A 27,341-nucleotide genomic window follows, 5' to 3' on the forward strand; every position below is an offset into this window, starting at 1 on the left:
CATATCTCTCGTAATTGCAAAATATTGCATTACGTCATGAAAGTTATTTAACTAGATCGTACATAAGATTAGATTAAAATATCGCATTACGTCATGAAAGTTATTTAATTAGATCGTATATAAGATTAGATTAAATTGAAGAGATAAAATGCGATAATAAAGCAATAAATAAATTTAAAATGAAATGAGAGAACTAAATCAAACTAGAAAAAATATGTTGAAGGCAACACTATATTAGTTTAAATAAAAAAACCGATTCGCAGTTTGTTTGACATTTGCTGAAGTTTATTAGATTGGAAATCCACTGGAAACCGCTAATGGTGCAATACGTATCAAATATAATATCAAGTCAATCATGCAAAACAGCTCGATAACGGGTTTGTTCGAGTTCTCAGTAATGACCGGTCAAACAATACGTCAATTTCGCGTAGTTAACTTCATTAATATTGCTACTCAACCGTATTTCATGGTTCCGACTACATAATTCGATCGCGTAAACTGATATTAGCTTAATGTAGTGCTTTCGCACATTTTGCCGAATAAATCGACCGTGGCGTTTATTCAATGAATATTTAATTCATCTAAACGCATAGCCTTAAGAATTTCCTTTTTATGGAAAAAGCGTTTTTTCATTAAAAATGTTTACAACTTCCCAAGCAACCTTCCTTATGTTATCTATTTCGATCGGGTTGCATATCCGCGTCAGATTGCATAATCCATTTGTCCGCGGGAAAGGTTCTTCTTGCGGAAACTTTATGCAAACGCGCCTCGACTGCGAATCAATCTAACGTCGCCGAGCAACGGATAGTCCAAACAGAGCCACCCTAAAGCCGGTTGCTATTCTTTTCGTCGCGCGGCCGGTGTCGTGCATCCGTCAAGCCGCGATGCGAATCGTTCATGTTTTTTGTCACACGCATAACTAATCGACTCGATTGTAAAATTTGTTCGCAATTGCGCTCCACCTTCGTTCCTCATCAGGGAATTTTCCTTCGTTCGCGAGGATTCTAGAAATGCATCGACAGTATCATGGATGACGACTGTCACGATGCGCTTCATCGATACGAGCTTGCTACATCAACAAGATTTCCGCATGTGGTTCTCAATTGTGTATATATCAACCTCGAAGTTTGTTCAAAACTGCTTTTAAAGTCAAAAATTTTTTTAGATATATTTACTTTAAAATGATATCTTTAGATTTATTACACGGATTCTAGTGAATTCTTTTTGACTCTAATTGTTATGTCGCAAAAATTTTCGTTAAAATCTTTATCGATAAGTGCTGTACTTTTAAAATAACCTTGTATATTTGTCAATGGTGATATGTTTGGATGTGTAGTAATTCTTAACAGTTTTACATATTGGAATTGTTTGAATTAATTTTAAGGTCCTTATGATTGTGTCGAACATTTTCACCAAATCTGTTAATTTTCTTTAATATAATACTATACCAAAGCATAATGAATTAATTATATTAAAAATTATTTACTCATATTTTAATTAATAATTATCTTCTTTCTATATATTTATTATTAGATATATATCTATTTTAATAGGTTTTATTAGGAAAGCAAAATCATCGGTAAAACATGCCGACAAATTCAACCGATTGATTAATCTCGTTAGGTTCTTAGAATCGCTTGCGGTCGCACCGCCCGATTTCAGCATCATGTCGGTGCTTTTCTATGAGTTTTACGAGTGTCTTTACGGCCTACTGTTCGTTCATTTGGAAAACACTCTGGGCGCCGCTTGCTTCGAGTAACGATTGCACAACAGGAAAGGAGGAATTATACATACCTCGGTGAAACTGTTCCATGGAAAAAGGGACACGATATCCGACCGCGCGATCGTTCCACCGATTGTATGTTCTTGTTTGTACGACGATCGTTTTGCTCTATTTCTACTCCGTTCGTGAATATTATGCAATCATTTCGGCTCGTAATCGCGTTAGTGCATGTTAGCAATGCGTTACGTTCTTGTGAATTCTTGTGAAGATCCTCGAATGCTCGCGCGAGAGAAAGCTGACTAGAGCTGCGCTTTTGTGCGCACGTTTATTGAGTACAGGCTTTTGAAAAAAATTACATAAAACGTTAAATCAAACTGCAAAAGTTGTAATATTAAATTAAACAACCATTTAAATTTATTTAATTTTCTTATATATTAATTTTGAAATTAATTAAATTTTTAAGCTAATCCTCCTTTTAAAAACTGAATTCTTTTCCAAAATTGATTCTTTTGAATTCAGAGTTTTAAATATAGATCAGAAAATTATTTTATTCTTTAACAACGTAATATGAGCTAGATATATCCTCTTAAGGTGAAATTAAAATAGATATGACGGTATCCCATTGAAAATTCTTACGTTCTCCAATTAATTTTCTGAAATGGCACGAGCGAGCTATTTGCAGCAAAGTGAACGTTAACCGCGGCATGTTGGAGAGTCCACGTTGCTCACCCACTCATAATTACACCGCACGTCGCTCAGAGATTTTCAATTTTTTCGTTTGAAGCTCGAGAATGTAGAATGCCAGCCAATCTGGAATAAATAATGTATGAAAACAGATGTTTCTCTCATAAAACATCGCCGTTCAGTTCGCAACGGTGCGTAGTCGACTGGCAAATATACAATTATGCAGCCAGGTGCATTGCGGAATTATTGCTTGCGACAAGCTTTTTCTGCATATGGATATAGGCAGTCGTTTCCTCGCGCTGCAACGGCAGCGTAAAAAGAGAATCGTTATGGCCCCAAAATGCGATCACGCGAGGTATATTATCTATTGCGGTCGCAAAGTCGCCTATTTGCGCAATTCATTTTTTTAAATATTATAATCCTACGTTGCTTCATTATACCTACTTTATTATCGGTCTTCTCTTAATATAATTTCTTATTCATTTCTTATTAACTTTCATCTATCTGCAATATTTTCTAATCTCTGTATTTTTATTAAATTTTTCTTATTCATAATTTTATAATGTTAGCTTTTTATTTTACTAAAATAACTTTTTTCTAGAAAACTGCTATTATATTTATTAAGTTTATTTTACGGTATTTTTGTTACTGTCGAATATATATTTTTTTTTTCGAAATCGATGAGAAGAGAAAGTGATGAAAACGAACTAAATTCCAGAATGCCTTATACTGTACATTACTATATCGTATAGATTAACTCATACGTTATATGTGTGTTGATGTTCAACTGATAACTACCGAAACGTCTCACGTTCGAACCGGTTGGGGCGTATCGCCGATTTTAATCGAGCCCCTGTTAATGATCAAGTCCTGCCCCCAAGTCATATAATAATTTACATGCACGGGCATTTAATTAGGTTCCCAGTCGCCCAGTCTGCACCAGTAGCACATATTTCACGACGATAAATCTTGATTACTATCCCGACAAATGTATCAAATGTATCTCCTCGGTCAATCGGGGGGGAACTATTAATGCTCGAATCTCAGTCGCATTTGGATAAGAATCTATTCGAGTTTATATGGCAATCGAGAGATGTATTTGGCACGATATTTTATCTTGACGGATTACGATATGCATTGAATGATACGCAATGCATTGAATGATATGCACTGAGAATTTATGGCGACCGAAACGCCATAACAAGACTTGAAATGCATCTTTAATGATCAAACTTTAAAAATTAGAAGGCTTTATCCGGCTCTTGCTATTGTTTTTCATTTTCTTTCTCTATTTTTTTTACTATAAACTTTATTAATTTAATCATGAACATCTTTTTACGTTTTTTCTAGTCATTTTTTAAATCAAGGAATATTTAAGGTATTCGTATAATGTCACGAAGGGTTGTCGGTTTTCTTAATCGATTTGCTTTCGTTCGTGAGGCAGTTATCGATTGTAACGTCATATTCGTGTCTCCGTCGTCTCGAAATCATAATAATTCTGGACGAGCAGCAGGTATCGCACTCGAAATAAATTTCCTTTCTATTGACCGCTTACCAAGGAACTGGAGCAACTTCCCCAATAACGGGAGCGCGTTCGCGAATACGCGATCACACGCTATCTATCCGATAGAGCGCGGTTGCATGAATAATGAATGTAGCATGCGGTGCATTACGTAGCACACGTTGTTGTATACTTTCTCTCTTCGTAATAAACGTTTTTCCGCGATAAAACGTGTTTCCTCGGACGCCGCCCGCTGCACGTGCGCTACGAGCAATCTTGACATGTCCTATGTCACTTTGATATTCCATATATCTTAACTACGATAGTGAGATGACAGCTTTTTATAACAATGTGATCAATTATTATGCGATAGCCATTATTAATCATTTATCGGTCCTTTTGATTCAACTTCTATATAATTAGCATGCAATTCTATTCTCATTTAATCCTTAGTTGCATTAATAATAATCTAATTGTAAATTAATAGAATAATAATATTATAAATATTATAGTTAATATTAACATAATTATGTATAAAATTTTTTAATTATTTTATTTTACATAAAAAATTAATTAATTCTATTATTATTATAATTGCTATTTATATTCTAAATTTACTTCGCAAAATAAAAAATTTGATTAAATTTATAATTATTTTTGTAAGCAGGAAAATTATTAAAAAATTATATGAGTAGAGCGTAAGGTATATGAGTAGAGTAGCAGCAGTATAATAATATGATCAATGTATTGCTTATCGATTTTATTTTAATAGTAGTATTATATTTTATAGATAATTTTAATAAAGAAGATATTCTCTTCTTGCTTATATCTTTGGATTTGACCTATGATTGCTTTAGTTAGAACTTTGTTCTTGAGCCAGACTGGAAAGTACAATGAGACTTATATGCGGTTAGAAGTTTGCGACGGAAGTAAAATTACATAAACGTTTACTGTACTTCGTAACTACCTTGAGGAAGTGCCTTTGCGCAAGCGGAGATTCATAATAGCGTGGCTATAGCTCGCTAAGGAAGGGTTGTACCAACTCTGCCCGTGCTGCATATCGTAATAATAATTGTTAATTGTTTCGTTCGTTGTAATCCGATCGCCACGACACGACCGATCGCGTGCGAAAGGTGGATTTTACTTTGCGCAAAGTGGAAGTAACGGAAGTCGTTACGAAATCGTTACAATTTCATTTTCGCCCGTGGAAATTCATTCTCGTACGAGATAGAGTGATTTGAAAGGAGAGTAAAAGGCTTAGGGTCACACTTATCATTCTCACTATTCATGTCTAGTTAACATTATTATTTTCAGATAATGCATACGATTTGAATTAGATATATACCTATGGATATAATTTGATTTAAGAATGTAATTTTATGAGAACGTTAAGATTAAATTTTTATTTATCACTTTGTTCTATTCTAAATTATTCTATATTTATGCCGCTTTATATAAATCATATATAGACAAATGCCATTCACGAGACAAGTCAAGCACGATTTCTAATCTGATTCGTGACGTAGGCATAAATGGGAGAGCGAACATATATAACAGCAATATTCATTGATTTACGATTAGTCAGCATTAAACTCCAAATGAATTAAGATTTCAAAAGAAAAACGACGATATCGGCCACACGTTTTAAGTTACACACGTGCATTTATATTTATAGAACAAATATTCTTTGAAAAAATTGTAGTAATAATATTTTCTTAACGTTTATCGTAGCAGATAGCTGTAATTGCATCGTGCAAATGCATAAGCATTCATGTTTTAATTATTTTTATTTTGTGTAATAAAAGTTATACAATTATAAAAAATACAAGAATAACAGAGTAAAAAAAGAGTAAAAAAAATGTAGAGAAACATGGAAATTTTATTAAATATAATTACATGTAAACATAAAAATTTTAAGTATTATGTTGAATAATTAAAAATAAATCTTTTTTAATTTTTAATAAAAAAATATATTATAAAATTGATAAAATTTTGTAAAAAGTTTTTGTAAGAAAGTTTATTTCTTTATGTGACACGTTTGAGTTCTTTCTGTACTACGTTAAATAAAAAGTTTTGTAATTTTTTTCTAAACTAATATATACACATTTTAGAATTTACAATAAAAGAAATCTTTATTTAATCTAATTTTTTCAATCCCATTGGAGTTTTTCGATTTATCCTCGACACGTGTATGAACTATCATGCTCGATAGTATCGGAAGGATTGAAGGCTCGCTATCGATGGTGGTCGGAAGATACCGGGTGTTGTCCATTTCTCGCAGAGGCGCGTGAGTGTTATCGCGGATGGTCGGATGGGAAAATTGATGTTCCGTCGCCGTTATTGGTTCGACGACGATGTACGAGAACCACTGGGAAAATGTGAACGTATGGACACCCGACGTTGTCTGTCCGACTCGACTCGGTGTTCAGTGTCGTCAGTTCGATCCGGTCAGTGGGCCATTCAGCATGAACAACGAGCGCAGTAAGTTATATTTTTATACGCTAACCTGTCTAGCTTTTCTTTTCCGGCGCACCCGTATATAACCCGGTAATGTTCCCGTAACCGGTGATATTTTACTAAAGCTGAAGTCAAGTAAAGTTTCTGCAGTTTTTATATTACGAGCCTGTTATGCCTTTTATAATACGAACTACGATCGCGGGTATACCGATACTAACGGACGTAATAATAATGAAAATAATATAATAATTGCGTAAATAACCGTAATAATTATACGATGGTTTCTTAATTATTAATAATAATATCTTTGTTTTAGTTGTATATCCTTACATTTTTTACATTAAGAAATAAAATAAATGTAAAAAGAGAAAAATTTAAAAGAAAGATGGAAGAAGAACTAAAATGTAGAAAATTGCATAAAAAAAGAAACTTATAGATAGATCTTGCTATTTTATCATAGTAAAAATTTTTATTTTGTACTTGTTTAATTAATTTAATTATTTTGTATACAATATAATTTTATCTTTGTTTTTATTATAAGTAATAAAAGCATTATTTATTAAAAATATTTAACAAAAATATTTATTACATCTTATAATATTAAAAATTATATAAAAAGATTATATACATATATAAAAAGACTGATTTCGTTTGTTTGAAATGTTTAAGTCAATTAGGAGCAAAAAAATTAATAATCAATTTTGATATATTCCAAGAAAAATATTTTATTTTATCTTCTATCTTTTTGAAATCGTATTGAGCGCGAAGATGACCTTATTTTGATAGTGCGATAACAAAACCAGGCTATTTGAAAATAGAGGCCTACATTAACGAATGTAGATCGCTCAATAGTTTTAACATTACTTTTCAGAAATAAATAAAATTTGCGAAATATTAATTTTTATAACACACTATTTTACAGTTTAAATGTTTAAATATGTATGTATGATAGAGATAATTGTTTTTTGCACTTTTTATTTTATCTTTAGTAAATGTAATCATTATTTAAATTTAATACATTGTTTTTCTTAAAAGAAAGTATAAAGTTACAATAAACTAAAAAGTATTTTAACTAATAAATATATACATATCTATATATATATAATATATGCATAGATATACATATCTATATAGTAGCATAAAAGTAGCATAAAAAAATTGATGCATGTTTTCAATACATACTAATTTTTTTCATTATTTAATAACTAATATAATTATATATAAATATATATATAAATAATAGATATACATATATTATAAGCAAATTTTTTTAATATACAAATTTATGTATTAATTGCTGCTTCTCTGGAATAATATCGTAATTTGTCTCATTGACTGATTATTATTATTATTATTTTTATATTTTCTCTTTTCTTAGAAGATGAAGTGTCCGTTTACTCGGTTGGAAGCCAGAACCACCTGGTGCCGATAAGATCCAGAAAAACTTTGTAAGTATAAGAAAGCGCGAGATGGCAATTTTCTAACCAATGATTAAATCGCTTCATTAAACGAGGAACGTATATTTACTCATTGCAAGTAGATCAATCTGATGTGAGTCTCTGCTAACTAGATTTACTATGTTTGTAGCTTTAAGAAGCGGACGCAGATTTCTAATCTGATGGTAATAATTCTTTGCTTCCTGGTGGGTTCCTTGTTGATAACAGTTGTAGTGCTCGCGGTACTCTGTAAGTTTCTTCTCTAACATATCTTATTTGTTATAGATGAAATTATATTAAAAATATTTATATTAAAATTACATAATGTATATAAAATTGTTACACACACAAGAAAGTATTATCTATACGCAGGTTCTTCTCTCCGCTATTCAAAAATAGAGCGTTTTTATGAAACCTTTCGTAAGCCGAAATGGCGTAAAGCAAAGAAGCAGTTAAGCATTAATTTATATGGCAAAAATTTTTTTCGTAAAAGCGATAATCCTCTTCGGATTTATTTCAGTTAGCAAAAACAGATACTAACGCGTAGGTCTTTCGTAAAAGCAAAGTGGCGTGAAGCAAACTTTCGAAAAGTAGAGGATACCTGTATTCTTAATTCTCCAATAAACAAGATATATATTGCTTTGATAAGAATATATTGTTCAATATATTTTCGCGTTAAAAAAATATATTAAAAAATAATAATGCATACGAGTTAGAATATCGAAGTAGAAATAGATAAAATCTGTTAAATGTCATCGCATTTATCAACTTATGTTTTATATGTAGTATATAAGTCCTTCAACTGTGAGCTAACTTTATCAAGATTATAGTAGGTATAACTCTAGGTAGCAGGTATGAAAACAGGAAATACCCTTCAGTTAAAAAGAAATGACTCAAGTCTTACGATGCTTTGAGATATCTCCCTTTAATTTCCTTACAATTACATTAGATATCCTTGACAAATTATTGGGAAACCAGTTAGCATCTTCGATCACTATTGACATTGTGTAAATATTTTAGCGAACATGGTTATGTATAGATCGTGTAACGTGACGTCCCACACGTGTTGTTCCACGTAACAACTTCAACAAGAAGTTGTATGCTCATTATTATGCGACGATCGATATTTTATATTCCACGTGGCCATGATTTCTACACTCAATTTATATTATTCAAAGTATTCCTTACTTAGAATTACTGAACATTTTTTAACCACAATTTTATCGGTAAAATCTGGTAGTTTTCTACATAATAAAAATAACAGAAAATTTTTATAAATATATATGTTGAAAAGATAAATATTGAAATTATATATTTTTTAATTAAAAAATATAATTAATTCCAAGATACCCAAAAAATATTTAAGTACAAAAGTAAAAACATAATAATAAATAAATATCTAAAATGATTAAATAGAAATATAAGTTACATCAATGTGTATGAAAATTTGGGAAGATGCGACAAACTAATAAAATTAAAAAGGTCCTTGACAATTCTAGAATTTTGTACATACTGTTGTTGCAGATGCATGTAGCACCACGGTGAAGATATGTGATAGCGAGGATTGCGTGCGAGTAGGTGAGTAGTATGCAGTTATTATACTAACAGGTGATTATATGTATATTACTTGCGCTATTATTAACGTGAACAAACATTGCGCATAAACGATAAAAAGAAAAAAAATGTGTGGCAATCACTATATTCTGGAAACAATTATTTATTCTTCTTTGTTCACCTAGCGGCTAGTTTGAAGGAATCTATGAACGAATCGATAGATCCTTGCGACGATTTTTATCAGTGAGTAAATTTATTGTCGTGTCGTGCTATTATTGTACAATAGACGTAACTGATGCGTATCTCGTGAAATTATACCATGCACACGCGCAATTTCTCAATCACTCTGCAAATCTATTATTTTTATATTACGCAAATACTGCACTCGCGTGTTTCACTTTCACTCACTTGTACGAGACATCACGAATTAACGTTATTTCGACGGAGAGTGTATTAATTAACACAGATGTCTTATTATTATAAACTCACTTGTTTAAATAACTTATTAAATTACTAATGATTTTCATGATGTGTGAAAATTTTTTCTTTTTCTCTTCATTAGATACGCATGCGGCAGATGGCCGCAGGAGCATCTTATTCCGGATTCCAGCCTGACGAATTCCTGGTTCAACGAGCGTAGCGATCGCGTATCCAGAAAGATTAGAGATCTGCTAAAAGTCAATATTTCTGCCAGTGAGGTACCGTGGGCAGTGATGCAGGCCAAGACTCTGTTCACTAGCTGCATGGACGTGCGTACGTTGCTGTTTTTGTTTAATTAGGTAGATGTTAATCAAAGAAAGAGCTGCTATAATCGGAGATATGTCAATTATAACATAATTGACATAATATGTTACACAAATAACAACTAGTAAAATTTATTAAAATATATAATTATTTTTTAATTTTGAATATTTCTTATAAGAAGATAAATTTCAGATTCCATGAACGAACTCAATTTGTCACCACTATTCGATTTGTTGGAGTTATTAAATTTACCCATCATTCCCGCGACTATTACTAACAAAACGACTAGTTACATCGAACAACTCGCAAGGGTAAAAAAAAATTTAGGTTATGACGTTTTCTTTGGCTTCGACGTCATGGCTGATCCAAAGAACAAGAGCAAGAACTTACTGATCTTCCACCTTCCGGATCATTCCAATCCTTTTCCCACGTATGTGCATTTTTATTCTACAATTTTAAATCTTTTATAAATTATTTAAAAAGTTATAATTAATACATGTAACAACAAATTTTTTATTATATTTATAATAGCGATAAAGAATTGGAGAAGCGGTTGCAAATCATCAGATCGCGATTGCGAAAACTAGATGATTTAGATGAAACTATATTGAGCGAGGATGAAGACGCCGAACTTATCTATATGACTGATGTTATTAACCAAGTCATCAGCAATGGCACTGTTAACGAATGCAGGCCGGAGGCTGAATCTATGATACATAGAGATGAATTGGAAGAATTTGTTGAGATGCTTTACAACATTAGCAACCTCCTCTATTACGTAAGTATGTTTTGGCTAAATCAATTCTAAACTAATGTTTTCGTATGGGCAAAGTAAAAATCTCGTTACTATTATATTAAGTGCAAAATTTTATTAATTAAATATTTTTTTGGGGAATATAAAATTGAATATATATTGTATATATATTATATATATATTGTATATATTGTATATATATTATATTATATATATATATATATATATATATATTCAATTAAAAAAATAAAAATTTATTTGTTTTACAGGTGGCTCGTGCAAATCGGAATCAGAGTATTTCCATGGAAGACCTGAGCGATAACAATTATATCCTGGTCGACGATCTACAAAAGTTGACGGACGAGTATATAATGGATAGTAATTCATCTTTCACGCCCAAACCGCTTTGGCGCCCTTTCATTGAATCACTTTTCGAGGGGATCCTTACGTTGGATCTTGATAACAAGGATAAAGTTCTCATCGGCAACTTGGAATATTTGAAAAACGTTGCATTGATATTGGCTTCTTTCGAGGAGGAAGATCTCGGTATGTATTCCTGATTTAGCATATATTAATTAATTCTACGAATATAGAAAACGGGCTAACTAAGAATCAAGGGGGGAATTTTACTACTCCAAACTCCAACCGGAGCTGTGTTTCAAGTCTGACAAATCTAGTCAGCGCGCAGTCAAAGGTTGGAAAATATCTAAAATATAAATATAAATAAAACTTTCGCGCATCATTTACCGCGCTCGGTTCTTAGTTAGCCCGTTTTCTATATTTGTGCGGATTTTCATTGAAACCTTTTATATACTTTAAATTTTAACTAATTCTAATTTAATTACTTTTATTATTTTTGTTATTAATATTTAATTTTTGCAATCAGTTTTTAAAAAAGTTTTTCTAAAATCCAATATTTATTTTTAATTTAGAAAGCTATATTTGGTGGGTTATTGTGGATATTGTGGCGCCTCACTGTTCCGAAAAGCTCAGGAACATTTGGAACGAGTACGTGAATAAGTTAATAGAGGTAGAGGTAAGGGAATCCAAGTCGTTGCACTGTGCATCAGTTGCCAATGAATTAATGGGTATGTACAGCGACCCTATTTAAAATTTAAACTATCTTTTTTATAATATATTTAATAAATACGTTGACATGTGTAATTTTTTTCTATAATTTAGAATTAATGAATATATTTTTGCGCTATATCTTGGATGCTTTTAATTATTTAATGATATTAATTATCGACTTGCAGGAATGGCGGTATCGTGGCTGTTCGTAGACCCCACATTTCACAATAACAAAGTCAATAAAGTACTGGAAATGCTAGAAGACATAAGAGAAGCGTTCGCCTCGCTTGTCATTAAGACGGATTGGATGGATCAATTGACGAAAACGGCGACACTCGAGAAAAGTCGGAAAATGGGCTCTGAAATTGGATTTCCCACGTGGCTCTTTAACGAGGAGAAGCTTAATGAGTATTATAAGGGCGTAAGTCTTGTGGGAAAAAATCTGTTTTGTGAAAAATACACATTTAACGTTTTATTTAATTGTGTAATTTTTATTATATGTACATTTATTTATTTTATCTTATGTATTTTATCTTACATAATACAATAGCATTATGTAAGCATGATATTTTGCATAACATCGATCTGTTAATGTTTAGATAGACCTATCGGAAACGAAATACCTGGAGAACATGATTCAAATTATTCGATTGCAATGGAATACCACGTTGGCGAGCCTACATGACGATAATTTATTCAACGAGTCATAGTAAGTGAAAAATTTCGAGAATTGTCAATAAAAAACAATGCTAAAGTTTTTTTTCTCTTCATGCTTCGCTTTATTATGGATAATCAGTTGGGCAACTGACCCTACCGATGTAAATGCGTTCCACACGTTTCAACTTAATCATATAAGTATGTAATAATTTAATCTTCTATTTATTAAAAAAAACACGGATTAATTGAACTTTGTTACACACTGTTAATAATCTGTTTAGTTGAAAAAGACGGAGATGTTCTCCGCTTATTACCTATTAATGTTATATTAATACATCCTTTTTTCTGTCACTATTCACGCAGCTATACCTGCCGGAATACTTCAATTCCCATTTTATGAATTGGGTCTTGAGTAAGAATAGGAATAATTACTTCATGATTATTTTTATATATAAAGAGATATAATAGAAAAACGAATAAAAAAAATGAAAAATAAAAGTAGAAAATAAACAGTAAAAAGCATGAATTTTTCGTGAGGTCATTATTATAGTGACAAAGTCAGTAATTCTTTTTTAAATAATTGCAGGGCCTTAAATTATGGCGCCATCGGCACGATACTTGGACATGAATTAACTCATGGATTCGACAGTAGCGGTCGGCATTACGACAGTGACGGAAATCTCCGGCAGTGGTGGACTAATGAGACCATCTCGGAGTACTCTGACAGAACTCAATGCTTCATAGATCACTATAATACATATTACGAGAACGAGGCAAGTCTAGTAACATTTTTATAAAACGTTTAGTATATTTAAAAAATTAATTTCATAAAACGCGATTTTCGAAAAAATAAAAAAATGACGGAACAATTGGTTCAAATATTTAATAAACAGGTATATTTCTAAGAATTTTATTTAATTTTAATAAAAAAATATTTAACTTTATCAGAGTGATACTCTTTAAATATATTTATCAATTTATATATATATATATATATATATATATATATATATTCTGTTATATCAGTTATATCTTAATTCTATGAATTAATTTTTATGCAAGAATCTGCTTCAGTTTCAAGGAGTTGAACGACCTGAGCATATCGATGAGTTAATGATACGTCTTGCATAGGTCGACGATTACATTGATGGCGAACTGACCTTGGGCGAGAACATCGCCGATAACGGCGGCCTTCGCGAGGCCGTCATCGCTTACGAGAAGTGGAAAGCTAGGCACGGTCGGGAACCTCTACTTCCGGGATTCACGCAGTTCACGCACGAGCAGTTGCTCTTTCTTTCTTTCGCGCACGTAAGACAACATTCCAAAGTTACGACATAATAGCCAGGTTCCAATTATCATGTTTAAATATGTCCAAAACAAAAATAGCTAAAGTATTTAGCAAAATAATAAATTAACAAATTAGTCAAAAAGACGTTTTGATTGATATTTTAAATATAAATATTTATTGTTTATACATCAATTTCTACATTATTCTCAGTTTTAAGTTTGAGGAAAAAAAATAGATTCTAAGTCTAGCGAGGAATTTAATAATAAAAAAGTTGTTTTTTTTTAATTTGTAGTAGATGAAGAGAAATGCGCTGTGGGAATTTCCGGACCTGTCTAACTTATATTTAAATTGTTGAATAATTGTATATTTTTAAATCTTAAAATTCTTCGACGATTCGGTAATCGTCGGTTTATAAATTTATAAGACTGGATTTATGCTCGCCTGTTTTTTTATTTGTCAATGTAAAAGAATCGAATGGAAATTCTCTTCACAACGGGCGACCTTTGCTGAAAAGTGACTCTCATTTAAATGCTGATTTTAACATTCGAGATAATTGAAAAAAAAAAACGACGAGATTAATGGCAATAAATTATAATTGGTATTCAATCTAATAGCAATTAATTGTGATTGGTATTTACATATTGGTATTACATAGTATTAATATTTGACTTGCCTAGATTTCATTAATCAGTCTGCCGATATTAAGATTCCTTCTTTATATAATTATGTGACATGTAGCATGAAAATGTTTTCGCTCTCGTTAATTATCTTCTCTTTATTAAATTTTAAGTTCTTCGCAAAAATTGCTTCTAATGTTGTCAAAGTTACGGATAAATATGCTTATTGGATTATTTCATTATTTCAGTTGTGGTGCGAGTCTTATACTGCTAAATCACTAAAGTGGATGCTGGAAGATTCTCATTGTCCCGGTCACGTGAGACTTCAAGCTGTACTAAAAAATTCCAAAGAATTTAGCACCGCGTGGAATTGTCCCGCTGGATCGAACATGAATCCGTCGAAAAAGTGTCATGTGTGGTAGCAGCTGCGTCTTCGATAAAGGACAATGTTTGTTATTTAATATCGTTGATTAATCAAATGTTTATTATTTCGTGATATGGAGCTCAAAACAATAATAATCCAGCGTTAAATTAAAACAAAATTATTTTTTTATCTCGTGAGATTCGTGACAAGTTACAATAATGCAAGAGCAATATTTAACAGATAAGAGTTTTTGTACGTTCTTTTTCTCTATTTCAAATTTAAATCAGTGAAAATTGATATAGACTTACGGAGTTTTGTGGCATGAGTTGCAGTCGCTTCAATTATTGTTATCTATTCGTTATATGCATGTAGTATGTGACGAATTGTTTCTATATAATTTTCATAAGATTTTTTGCACTGATACGCTGGGGACACCCCATTATCATCGAGAAATCAAAGAGTGGTCCAATAATGTTTGTAATAAAAGAGCTTTATTTACATACAAAATAATATATAATCTTTAATTCCTATAATCCTTTTGACATCTTTCCAATTTTTAGATGTCTAAAGGACGTCTTTGATCTTGTTATTCCAATCTTGTTATTGCAATATAGGATATTATATATACGATCTGAAATTACACTAGTATGCTATAAGTTATTAAAGTAATTTCGCTCTTGCTGTCTTACATTGCGACATTTACTCATACCTGTTCCCAATAATAATAAATTGATAAAGAAGTTTCGTTATTTTTTTTTGTTTTATTAGTAAATTAGTGTATTAGAAGCGTCACGTAGAAAATTGCTTATAAGAAAATAAATTCGGGAAGTAAATTAAAATTAGATAAAACAAAACAAAGAGAAAAATTGAATAACGCACATTTAATTAAACTTTGAAAGCTTCAACAATCATATATATGTTAAAAAAATTATGTAATAAGAAATTGAAAGAGAAAACATAAAACTCAAATTTTAGGAAGTTTATTTATTTAAATATTAATTAAAATCATTAACTTATATTTAATTTTTAAATGCGTGGTTTCTTAATAAAAGTTTGTAAAGATCAAACAACAGAAATATGATTTTGATAAATTTAAACGAAGTACTATCAAAAGATAGCTTAAGATTCCTCAAAAAAATTATCCAGAACATCGAGAGAGTACCTTAAAGATCGATTGTGTCTTGTGAAAGTTTACGTATTTATCTTCATTATTATCATCACTATTCGATCATCCATGCGAATGATAAGCATGAAAAAAAATTATCGACTGCCGCAAGGTTTATTCTCGTGCTCGAAAAAAAAGTGATTTTTTTTGTTAAACAGTGTAATCAATCTAATAATATTTATTTTTTTCAATTACTTTCAGACTAATAGTACCTTGATAGTGCCTAGAAGAAAGAAATATACCAAATAAATTCGATTTAATCAAAGATGTGAGTGTTATTAGGAAAGTAACTAGCGCAAGTTTTCAAACATTTTTCTCTTATATATTCAAAAGTTAAATATTAATAATAATAAACTGTTACAAAGGAAAAAAGTACGAACGATTTCGATTTGACACTTCAGGAATAAGTCGTCGAGTAGTTCTTCGGCGCAATATGTATTTCCACTAAAAAAAAGTTTCAGTAGCTTATTCAACGTCCATTACAAGATATACATCCTAGTACACGTAGCCACCATTGGCATCGATGGGTTGCACATATTCTTGCTTGCTGCTGGCGGAGGTGATGGAACATCCGGCGCACGCAGTGGAGGGCCCCTTATACCCCTGTTGTGTCTTGATGTGCACGGGCTTGGAAATCGTTTCGCTTTTCAGGACCGCATTGTCGATCGTAACCGAGTCGCTGTTGCTCGAAGAGTGTACGTTAGCCTGATAGCCCGTATTTTTACCCGGGGTTGACGGTACAAACGTTGCATCGGGTACAGAGGGTACAGAGGGTATAGAGGGTATAGAGGGTACATCAGGGAAAGACGGGAAGGACGGGAAGGACGGTAGAGAAGGGAAGTTTATCGACGATGCGAAGCTTTGGAACGGATTCTGGTAGTCGGCGAAAGGATTTGAGAAAGTCGGTATGCCTGACAGCACGTTTTGGAACGTTGCCTGGGGGTTCTCGAAGAAGGTCTGCAACGGATTGTCTTTGGTATCCACCGTCAAGTGATGATGAGCAACCGGAACGCTGGTTCTTACGTAATGGTGTACGGGGTACGGCACCGGACGGGGCACTTCCACGGGGTATGCACGATCCACGGTGACCTGCACAGGCTGGGGCACGCGGACGTAGTAGGGCTTGGGAACTTCGACGGTGTGCGGAATGGGAATGCGGACGGCGACGTGCTTGGTCACTGGTACATGGTATGGTTGGGGTACTCCGACGTGCACATGACGATCCAGGGTTTTCACGGGTATATTGCTGTATGAGGGTATGCTGTAGTCCAATTTGGAGAGGTCTTTGATAGCAGAAGTGAAGGAAGGTATGTTGTACTGAATCGCACCTAAAACAGAAAAAATTATCTCTTTATACTAATATTCTCAGAGCATTTTTAAATTCATTTTTTACATGCAAAATTTTATGGTTTATAAAATTTTAGTTATACAATTTTTTTTCTTTTTTAAGAGCATATAATATTAAAAGAAATTAACTGCCAATAATTCTTTCCCGAAAATTTGAAAAATGTGAATCTACAAATTTATCAAATTAATTACGATTAAATAGTAATAAATAAAATAATTAAACTGCCAAATAAATTACCGATTAAATATATTAAAATATTTGTCTATTTTTTAAATTTTTTACTTTGATGTTCTAACATTGCGTAAATTTATGATTTACATTGAACATAATACAGCATTTTTAAGAACAGAATGTAAAGAAATACACAGATTTCTTTCTGATTGAAAGTAAAATGATCAAACACCATGTAATTGGAGAAACTATCTCCGATTGTATAACATAATAAATAATAAATATTCATATGCCGAGCATACATTTGCATTCATCTTCGATGAAAGCCGAGCATATCACTCAGACACGGTGACAAGTGACAAGTGTTTTCATATGTCATCGCGACATTAGTCAAGCATTAGAATATTTCCATACGTGACTCTCGCGACCGGCCTCGAACGGCAGAAGCTTCGACCCACTACTTATATGGAAATTATCGAATATCTTACGTAACTCGGCGCAAACGGTATTCATGCCTGTTTTTACAAGTCTAATGTAGATTTAGGAGAGAAGAGCCGTAAATTCTCGACGGGCGCGGCGCGACCGAAGGAGGTCGTAAATTCTCGGTAGATGACGCTCACCTTGGGAATCAGTGGGCAGATGAGACGCCGTCACCTTCACTTGCGGAAGGGAGACGGTATGCGGAATATTTTCCACGTGCTTGTGAACAACCGCCGGTTGCTGGACGTGGTTGGCTTCATCGTGACCCTCGGGAATCGCGGACTTCTGCACATGCACAGTGTCGAATTTCGGCTGCTCCTGGATGGTCGTCTACGGGAAATTCGGTATTTACGCGCGCGTTAAAACATTGTATGATAAAAATATAGATTTTAATAATATATATATTAATTATAAGTTCAGTGAAAGAATGTGGGTAAAATGCGAATTTTGCTATAATGTCAAAAAGCTACAGTTCAGTATAGGATTAAAAAGATATTCGAGATTAGAGTGACAAGAATGAATAAGCAAGATAGAAATAAATGTACGATAGACGCATAGCTAATTAACACATATCAATTGTCGCACCTTCACCGCGGGAGTTCCGTACGAAGTTTGTGGGACATTAACAAGTTCCTCGTGTTGAAAATAGAAAGTAGCAGTCCGCGTAAACGTAAGTGGCACTAATAAGTGCTTTAAATTCAGTAGTACTGTGAATTACTTGTAATTATTTTATTTTTGTCACTCTAACCGATCAATTTTAAGTTATTCAAAATAACGTTGTCGTTGAAGTAATGCCGACCTTAATGTTATAGGAAGTTATTGGCGCTTGGATAGGCGAGGCGGTGCTCGATAATCACCATTCAAGTCGAGCGCCGTCTTTAATTAATAAAATTATTAAATTTTTAATGAAAATATATCCCTATTTAAAACAAGTTGTAATAATTAATCAATACTATATATACTTTGAAAAGAATAATATATAAATTAAAATATTAATTAAAAATTGTTTTTTTTTTAAGACTTAATTACATAAGTTTATAGAAATATTTTAACGGAGAAAGATTTTAACAATCATTCGTTTATTGGCCTATCGTTCATAATATCTTTAGACTGCTAAAACACGTTATACTCTCAGAAATAACTGATTACATTTTAACAAGCAACCCAGTAAGCAAGATGAATCACCGAGATGTATTGATCATTTTGCGAAGTATTAATAGAAAGGGAAAAAGCGCAGGATTCTGCGAGTTAATTTACAAAATTGTGTGAAGTTACATGATTATAAAGATACGATATGATCGATGTATGTACCTTGATAATGGCAGAATTTTTGTCATCATTAGCGGGTATAAGATAGTTGTTGTTAAAAATCTACAACAAAAAAGAAAATCGTAATTAGTAGAACGATTTTTAATTAAATCATAAATTTTCACGTATACTGTACTTGTATTAATAAATTATAATGGCTTTACTGTAAAGAATGAATAATTTTACAATTTTCGCTTTTGTAGTAAAATCGCATTTAAGGTAAATCCAATATGACTGTATTATTCGACGAGTTTTTTAATCACCTGATTGTTATCGGGTATCCCGTAGGAGGTAGATGGTACGAGGAGGGGGGCCTGTGTTTTGTCAGCATCACCGGATGCTAAGAAATCACTTCCCAAAGGCTTGCCGGGCGTATGAGTGGGCGGTCCATAGGACGATTGGGGTTGTATCTGGAATAGCGAGTGGTCCTCTGTGTCGTCTGGAAGCGTGTAAGAACCTACGTAGCCGCCAGCGGATTTCGAGATCTGTACCTCATTCTCGTGCTCGTGATGCTCATGCTCATGATGATGATGCTCCTCGGTTCCGTAACGTGGATCGCCCGGCAGGATGTCCCTCTTTTGCTTAGGGTTCTCTTCAGCCGGCGCTGCTAGAACCACACCGATGCAGACCTGAAGAAGTAACATTTGGTATATATTAGTAAAACAGAATAAAATAAATTATAGCTTTGAAAATATAATAAGATGGAATTTTTGTCTTCGTGTTGCGCATATCTAATATATCAATAAAATGGAATATGAAATATTTGTAGACATTTACTAGTATCTTATATTACTTCATTTTATTAATTTATAAATTTATATTACTTGTAGACAAGCTGAATTGGGTCCTTTTTATTTATCGTTTTGTAATTTTGTTATGCAATTTTAAACCGGTCCCGGCAATTAAATTTAAATATTATGAAATTGATACGCGATCCATGCATTTTAATGAACGACTAAATGCAAAAATATACCGAATTCAAATTTCCACTTGTTGTCTACGACATTTATCCGCGTGATTTTTTCTCGAAACATCACAAAATGTAAACGTGATATTAATAATTGACTTTTAAACTGGTTCTAATTTATTTATACAATTAATAACTTCTCTCTCTCTCTCTCTCTCTCTCTCTCTCTCTCTCTTGTTAAAAAGATTGTTTTCTTATAAGATTTATATTTCTTAATGTAAATCTAAAATCACTGTATTACTGAAAAGAAATTTACTTTTATTTCTTATCAAGTAAAATATATATTATTATTATATATAAATTACAATTTGCAACTAATTTACTCAATGTACTTAATTATAATGTTTTTATTAGTAAAGTCTGAAACACTTAAAATATATTTTTTTTTTTATTCAAAAACCTTTGCAAATCGAATGATAAAATCTATCTGTATATTAAAATGTTATGATTAAAATAATTAATTAAATATATATGTGTGTAATATTATGGATTCTGCGCGAAGTAACATTACATTTTCATTTTTATGATATATATACACTAAACCGATTCACACTAATCTCAATTTATAAAATTTTGAAAAAACAGATGCAAACAGATTTTTCTTAGTCTGTATTTAATTTTCTAATGAAGTGTTGCAGAGAGGGAAGGAGGCAGAATTACAACTTGAAAATAGCCAAAAAGCCGCGAAGTCGCTTTGTGAAACTTGAAACCTACGATGTAATTTCGGGGATGAGGGGAGAGACGGATGTGAGGCGGTCTCTTACCACAAGCAGGAGGAGCTTCATGTTAGCCGTGTGATGTCAGGGCGATGAGTTGAGCATCTGCCCGGAGACATTTCGATCTTTTATACCCCGGAGTCTTCCTCCCCCCAAGATGATCTTCCTCCGCGTGTCGCAATGCCGATGGCATTGGCAGAACTAGATTTTTTAATTTACTCCATTCGACTTCTCTCGCTCGCTCGTCCGCTCGTCCGGCATTTGTTCACTTCGCTCTCCGAAATCTCCGAATAAAAGCCCAACGAGAAGTGAGAACACTTTAGCGGCGTGGTTCTCACCGTCCGGTCCCTTGTCAACCGGTGTCCCTAAGAAAGGTGTTCATCCTTCAACGAACATTCGGCTAAAGCCAACGCCGAGTGAAAATGATTACGATGATTTATAGCAGATGGATATACGTCAGTTCCACGCTTAGCTTAGATTTTTACAGGTCCGTTGGCCTTTCGCTTCTTTTTGTTTTTTTTTTCTTCTTTTTCTTTTTCCCTTGAGATACAGTTCAAACCGCACTCGTACAAACTTTCCAAACACTTGACATTATCGCTGAGAGAAACGTGGAAGGCTTTTAAAAGGTGTGAAGAGCGAATGAGCGGCGAATTTTCATAAGGTTTAATGGACCGCATTGCATCTCGATCAAACCGATTTCTGCCTCAATCCTTTAATTGCCGCGCTGATGTGTTTTCCTTGTCTCGGATGTTGTACTTTCTTAATAGTATTCTGATATATATTGGTAGGTTACGTATGAAGATTAAGTGATTAGCTTACTTCGTTAAAAAGCATTGACGAATTTGTGTGATTAATCATTTGTTGAACGATCGACTTTCATGTTACGCTTACATCTATATATTAAGAAAGTATAATAACAATTTTATAAAGATAAGAAAAAATAGAAATAAAATCTTTGTAATTATATATAATTATGCAGAATGTTATAGAATTAATGTTGAATCAGTAAAATTAAAAAAAATATAAGGCTTTATGTAACAACTTAATTCTCAAATTACTCGTAATTTTACATAATTTAAAATTAGAATTAAAAAACAAGTTTTATAAGTCAATATAGCAATATAGCAGACATATAAGTAAACAAATAAATATAAGTAATAACTCTCTTACAGACAGAATTTAAATATACATTTTTATTTAAATAATAGGTAGAATATAAGATATGTTTTAAGTTTAAGATATAGCAAAATTTCATTTTATTTTAGTTTCGAAAATACAAATAGACAGGTTTATTTGAATAATATAATGAGATGTCCATTTATATATGATATCTTTTCCAATATGATTGTGCTTTAAATCTTTATTTTTCAATTAATTTTTATCTTTGTGTGTGTGAAAGGATAATAAATCAAGAATGCGAGGAGAAAGGAAACTATTTAAATAAAATAAACTAACATTAAATTAAAAATAAGTATCCGGAACTACATTATGATTATGTATTAACTGTAAAAGACAGTTCCTTGACCACTTTATTGTAGATGCCTTGACATTTTCGTAGAGAATATCGATTACTTAATCGCTCAAAGAATAATCTGTTATGAAAATTCTTTATTTTTGGGATACCCCATATAAATCATGATATTATAATTTTTGTTGTATAATGAAAAAATAAATCGTAAATGTACTGATTAAATAATCATGTAAACCAAAAAAATAATATGCAAAATTTGTTTTATATATATTAAGAGTTACTTTAACTTGGAGTTAATTCTTTTTTTGTGGATACATTCCGCGTAAAAAAAATTTGCATTATTTCGAAAAGTTCCGTAAAAAAATAGTACTATAAAAAAGTTCTTTTTCTACATGATTTTTTTACTCGGTATACATCTACCGTGTAAAAAATGTATTGAGGCCAACCATGTGACAAAAAGATTTTGTAACATGTATATTGAGAAAATGGATTATGTTTTACTCTTTTAGTGTCTGCTGACATCATATAAAAACTTTAAATGAAAAGATACATATATATGTAATTAACCAAACAAACCTTTATTTAATTATTGCATTATGATTTAATTTGCCTATATAATCTATCTAGAGTATTACTCGTTTTTTAATATGATAATATAGGGGAATAATATACGTCTAATTAAAAAATTTTTAATAAGATATATACGAAAGATTACAAAAATTTGTCGAAAAACCGCGTCAAAAAATCGCGTAAAAAGAAATGCGCAAAAAAACTGCGTAAAAAGAGAGTTTAATATATTTGCAATAAATTCTTTGTAATAATAATAATCTCTAGTAATCATAGTTTTTTTAAGTTTCTTTATTTCCTATTTTCCAAAAAAAAAACATTCACTTTTTAAATTAAAAGATTAATATTGTTTAAAAAAATATAAAATTATGGAAAATGGTTTGATAAATAAGAAATTAACAAGAAAAAGTTTTAACATTGTTTATAACTATTTCATATTTCTTTTTATTTCCCTTTTATATATTAACTTACTTGCGAATGAGAATAAACGTGGGCGAAGAACTTGATGTAAAAGGATTAGTTGGCACGTGACTGGCATGTTCGAAGGATGCGTGCGTTCAAAAGATATCAAGCAAAAATCGATCAACTCAGCTTCCGGATGCACTTTGCATAAACTGGCCCGAGAGCTAATTGACACGGGTGGTCTCTTTCTCGAGTGAAAACGAGATGATAAAAACGATAAAGACATTAAAAATTTGCGACGGTCGGCATAACGCTTCAATCTCCTCCCTTGATCTTCTTCGATCATCTTCAATCTTTCTCGACATGCGAATATAAAAGTAAGTGGCACACATATATCTAAAGTCCATTTTACACAATTCAAAAATTGAAATTCAAGAATTTACTTTCAAAAAATGTTTTGTTTAAACAGCTTTTTAAGTATAAAAATTAAATTTTAGGCAAAGCCTTCCATAGCTCTCTATGGTTTTTTATATCTTTTATAATCTAAAATAATATAATATTACGATAAATTTTGTATATTAACAAAATATTATAATATCTAAAAATTTAAAAATTTAATATTTAATATAGTTAATATTAATTTTCTGTTTTTTTTACACAAATGTCATATAAGAAATGATATACTATAATTATTAAATTCCTAAATTTTGTAAGAAATATTATAGATTGTGTGAATCGTCTTTAATTAAAAGCTGTAAAAATAAAGAAGAGCCTTATCGGAAAGATTGTTGCAAGAGATCCGAGATACAACTCCTGAGGCAGCAATTCGACGTGCATTAATCAATTGACCACCGCCGCGCCGAGAGATTGGGCGTTTCTGTAACGGATAATCATATTCAAGATTTTGGCATTTTATGAATTTTTTCTCACACTAAGGACAATTCCGACATAAATCGAATGGCATAATCAATATTGTTTAACTCGTACCGTCAAGCTTACCAAGAAGTTATAGCCTTCTTTATATGCACATCTTTTCGTTATTGCTATTTCGTTACTACGCATTCTTTACTAAAAAGAGAATGATTACAATACCACATCCAATCGTACATTTTAAAATGTCATTGATATATCTTTAAAATCTCTAACTACAAAATTGAAATATTTATAAGTAAGAGAGATAAAGAGATATAATTATATAATTTATAGAAAAATGAAAGTAATAGAGAAACGAAAGCAAATTCGGCAATTAAAAACTAACATGGTTTCGTAATACGTGTGTACATAAATTAATTCTACTGTGGCTTCTTCGCATATAAGTGAGGACAGGTATTCCTGTAGAATCGATCGGCCGAGTTACATCTTTTACGACCGGAGCGACAAAGTTAACTATGCAACCTTGGTATAGCAACTCATCTCGGCCAAAACGGCCAATTCGTGATATTTTGATCGTATCCGGTCAGACTCGTTTACTAAAAAAGGAAAAGGAGATGGAAAAAAATATCATAGTACTTTTGCATTCCTAACTAATTAATCTTCGAGAAGAGTTACACAATTGAAAAGTTTACTTTTTTAGACCGTCTTAAATCGATGTTTTAAAAAAGGTAGTTCATGCCATATCCGCAGCTTTAAGAAATGAAGGTGGATAGTTTCGTAAGAACAGAAATAAAAATGAAGTAAACAAATTTAAAAAGATAAATATACGAGTTATACAGTCAATCTTCAAGCAAACAATCAAGGATTGTTGATTTAAATAGAAAAAATAATAATTTATTGAATAATGGAAATAACAGTCGTTTCGACTTATTTATTTATTAGTCTTTATCAGAATACGTTTGGTCAATTCGATAAAATTACATTACGAAAAATATAAAATTAAACAATAATCTTATAAAGAAGCAATTTAAATAACTTATAGAGATCAGTAAATAAATACATTACATAAAAGCAAATAAAGTAACAAAGACTGATAGTCGAACTTAAATACAAAAGTAAATCAGATCGAAAAGTTAACAGTGTAGATAAAAATTAAAAAATTACAATTAAACTTTTTCTAAATTCAATAAGATATTGTAACAATTTTCGTCGTTGGACAAGTGCAAGAATGGTGTCCTAAACAACATTTATTTTTGCATCAAAATAAGAAAATTTGAATTATATCATTAAACTAGTGCGGTGTATATTTCAACGTAAACTGTTACACAATCCGTTACAACGAATCGAGATATGTCGCGCAGAAGTGTGAAAGTATTAAGATGGATATGTAAATCGAGAAATCGCAATCAGCCCGCACGGTCAAATCGGCATAATGTATAATAAAGATAAAAAAAAAAAAAAAAGAAGAAAACTGGATTGTGTATAAGGCGAGCACTTAACGGGCGTACAACGGGATTTTATCTCGTAAAGACAAAGTAAAGGCGATTATTTTTAAAAAGACGACGTAAAACACGATGTAAGAGCGCGTCACAGAAATTATCGCTGGCTCTTTGATAACCGAAAGAGATCCGAACTTTCACTCTGTTTATTTTTTGCGGTACTTTTGTCTACGCACGTTAACATATCCATAGAGACACACATTGATTTACAAATAATATAATAATATATTCGCGAAATACTGCTGGCGAGAGTTTGTGAAATTCTAAGCATTATTCTTTCGTCGGATGTTTATTATTTGAACTTTGGCAAAAGCTTGATTAATCGACATAAGAAATAGTTAAAAAATAAAAATTTATTTTAGTTGCTTCTGCACGCACAATTAATAATCTAGTGATAATAATCTTGCGATAAGATTTCTCTTACTTAAAAAAATTTTTAAATAAATTTATAATATTATACATATTAAATTTTTAATTTTTGTAATCTAAACATTTTTATTTGCTTGTTTGTGTAAGTATTAAAATATTATAACTGTAATGGGTACTATCACACATAATATTTAATTACTATTGTATATAATTTGCAAATTAATTTGCTTGAACTATTCCTGTATATTCGACGAAACGTTAGCTTATATTATAATAAATTTATTTGGTTGATGCATTTTGTTTGTAGGTATATTACACTAATTAATTAAGATTATTGCGCCATCTACATATGTAGATAATATCAAACGGTCGATCACACAGTATACACGGTTGAAAGTTCGCCTGCGTATATGTTTCTCGCGGTATTTTAGTGCGTTAGTATTGCATGTTATCAGGAGAATCAAGGTAAACTGTATTCATATATTGTGAAATAATACTTAAATACAGAAAATTTTGAGTTTGTAAAATTTAAAAATTAAAATATTAAATGTCTCAAAATTAAAATTATTATTTTTTTTAATTAAATTTATCTATTTTTAAGCTTTCTGAATTTTTTTATATACATACAAACTATCATAATCATAAAAATCAGATTTTGTCATAACTATAGCAGAATTCGAAATTGTAATATAAATCATAATATAAAAATTTTTACATATATAATAATTGTTTCTCTTAATTTTTTAATACATAGCAATTTTAGATAAATATTTTGACAAATCGCAAATAATTTTAGTAAAACATTAATTTTTATACAAATTAATAAAGACAATTCTTTAATAATTAGGATTATTGTTTTGTTCTTTCTAACTGTATCAATTTTTTTAGAAATATCAATAATTTAAATTATTTGCTAACTTATTTTAAAGGTGTATACTAGATTTTTATTAAAGACAAAAATAGAAACAATATATGTTTATCTCGTAATAATCAAAATTTAGAAATTTTTTAATAATTGGTTCTACGCTGTGGAAGAATTTATAATTTTGCTATTTTTAAAAAATTGTTGATTATATTAGTTTTACTTGATAATTTATTTTAATGCATGCTGACCTCAATATATGTGATTTACGATGTATGTGGTTTACGAATCAG

At 31.3% G+C, this 27,341-nt stretch overlaps 2 protein-coding genes across 2 annotated transcripts; one reads left to right on the forward strand and one right to left on the reverse strand.

The window, feature by feature from the left end:
- The first annotated feature begins 62 nt into the window (after nucleotides 1–62).
- Nucleotides 63–15,652, forward strand: Nep5 (M13 family metallopeptidase neprilysin 5). Its single transcript, XM_077405798.1, is given in 20 exon segments — nucleotides 63–1,125; nucleotides 6,121–6,189; nucleotides 6,191–6,234; nucleotides 6,237–6,389; nucleotides 7,744–7,813; nucleotides 7,953–8,050; nucleotides 9,326–9,379; nucleotides 9,541–9,598; nucleotides 9,918–10,108; nucleotides 10,292–10,529; nucleotides 10,631–10,877; nucleotides 11,123–11,399; nucleotides 11,786–11,941; nucleotides 12,110–12,345; nucleotides 12,524–12,633; nucleotides 12,721–12,779; nucleotides 12,945–12,993; nucleotides 13,168–13,354; nucleotides 13,713–13,889; nucleotides 14,735–15,652. Coding segments are annotated over 20 exon segments (2,742 nt in total). The 5' UTR covers nucleotides 63–1,030; the 3' UTR covers nucleotides 14,909–15,652.
- Nucleotides 15,653–16,315: 663 nt separating this feature from the next.
- On the reverse strand, nucleotides 16,316–21,135 carry LOC143897276 (uncharacterized). The gene is made up of 5 exons (XM_077405799.1): nucleotides 21,054–21,135; nucleotides 19,586–19,951; nucleotides 19,326–19,385; nucleotides 18,155–18,344; nucleotides 16,316–17,343 (listed from the first exon to the last, which is right to left on the reverse strand). The coding sequence occupies exons 1-5, from the start codon at nucleotides 21,072–21,074 to the stop codon at nucleotides 16,511–16,513; spliced, it is 1,470 nt and encodes a 489-aa protein (XP_077261925.1). The 5' UTR covers nucleotides 21,075–21,135; the 3' UTR covers nucleotides 16,316–16,510.
- Between the last annotated feature and the right edge of the window lie 6,206 nt (nucleotides 21,136–27,341).

Source organism: Temnothorax americanus, unplaced genomic scaffold, assembly GCF_048541705.1.
Source record: "Temnothorax americanus isolate GAGA-0224 unplaced genomic scaffold, ASM4854170v1 Scaffold2, whole genome shotgun sequence".
Taxonomy (NCBI): Eukaryota; Metazoa; Arthropoda; class Insecta; order Hymenoptera; family Formicidae; genus Temnothorax; species Temnothorax americanus.

Excerpts from the sequence above, each read along its gene's own strand:
- LOC143897276 (XM_077405799.1), bottom strand. The coding sequence starts at position 21,074 with ATGAAGCTCCTCCTGCTTGTG. Across the intron at positions 19,386-19,585 it reads GGATACCCGATAACAATCAG|ATTTTTAACAACAACTATCT; the intron begins GTGATTAAAAAA and ends TTTTTGTTGTAG. Across the intron at positions 18,345-19,325 it reads AAAATTCTGCCATTATCAAG|ACGACCATCCAGGAGCAGCC; the intron begins GTACATACATCG and ends AATTTCCCGTAG.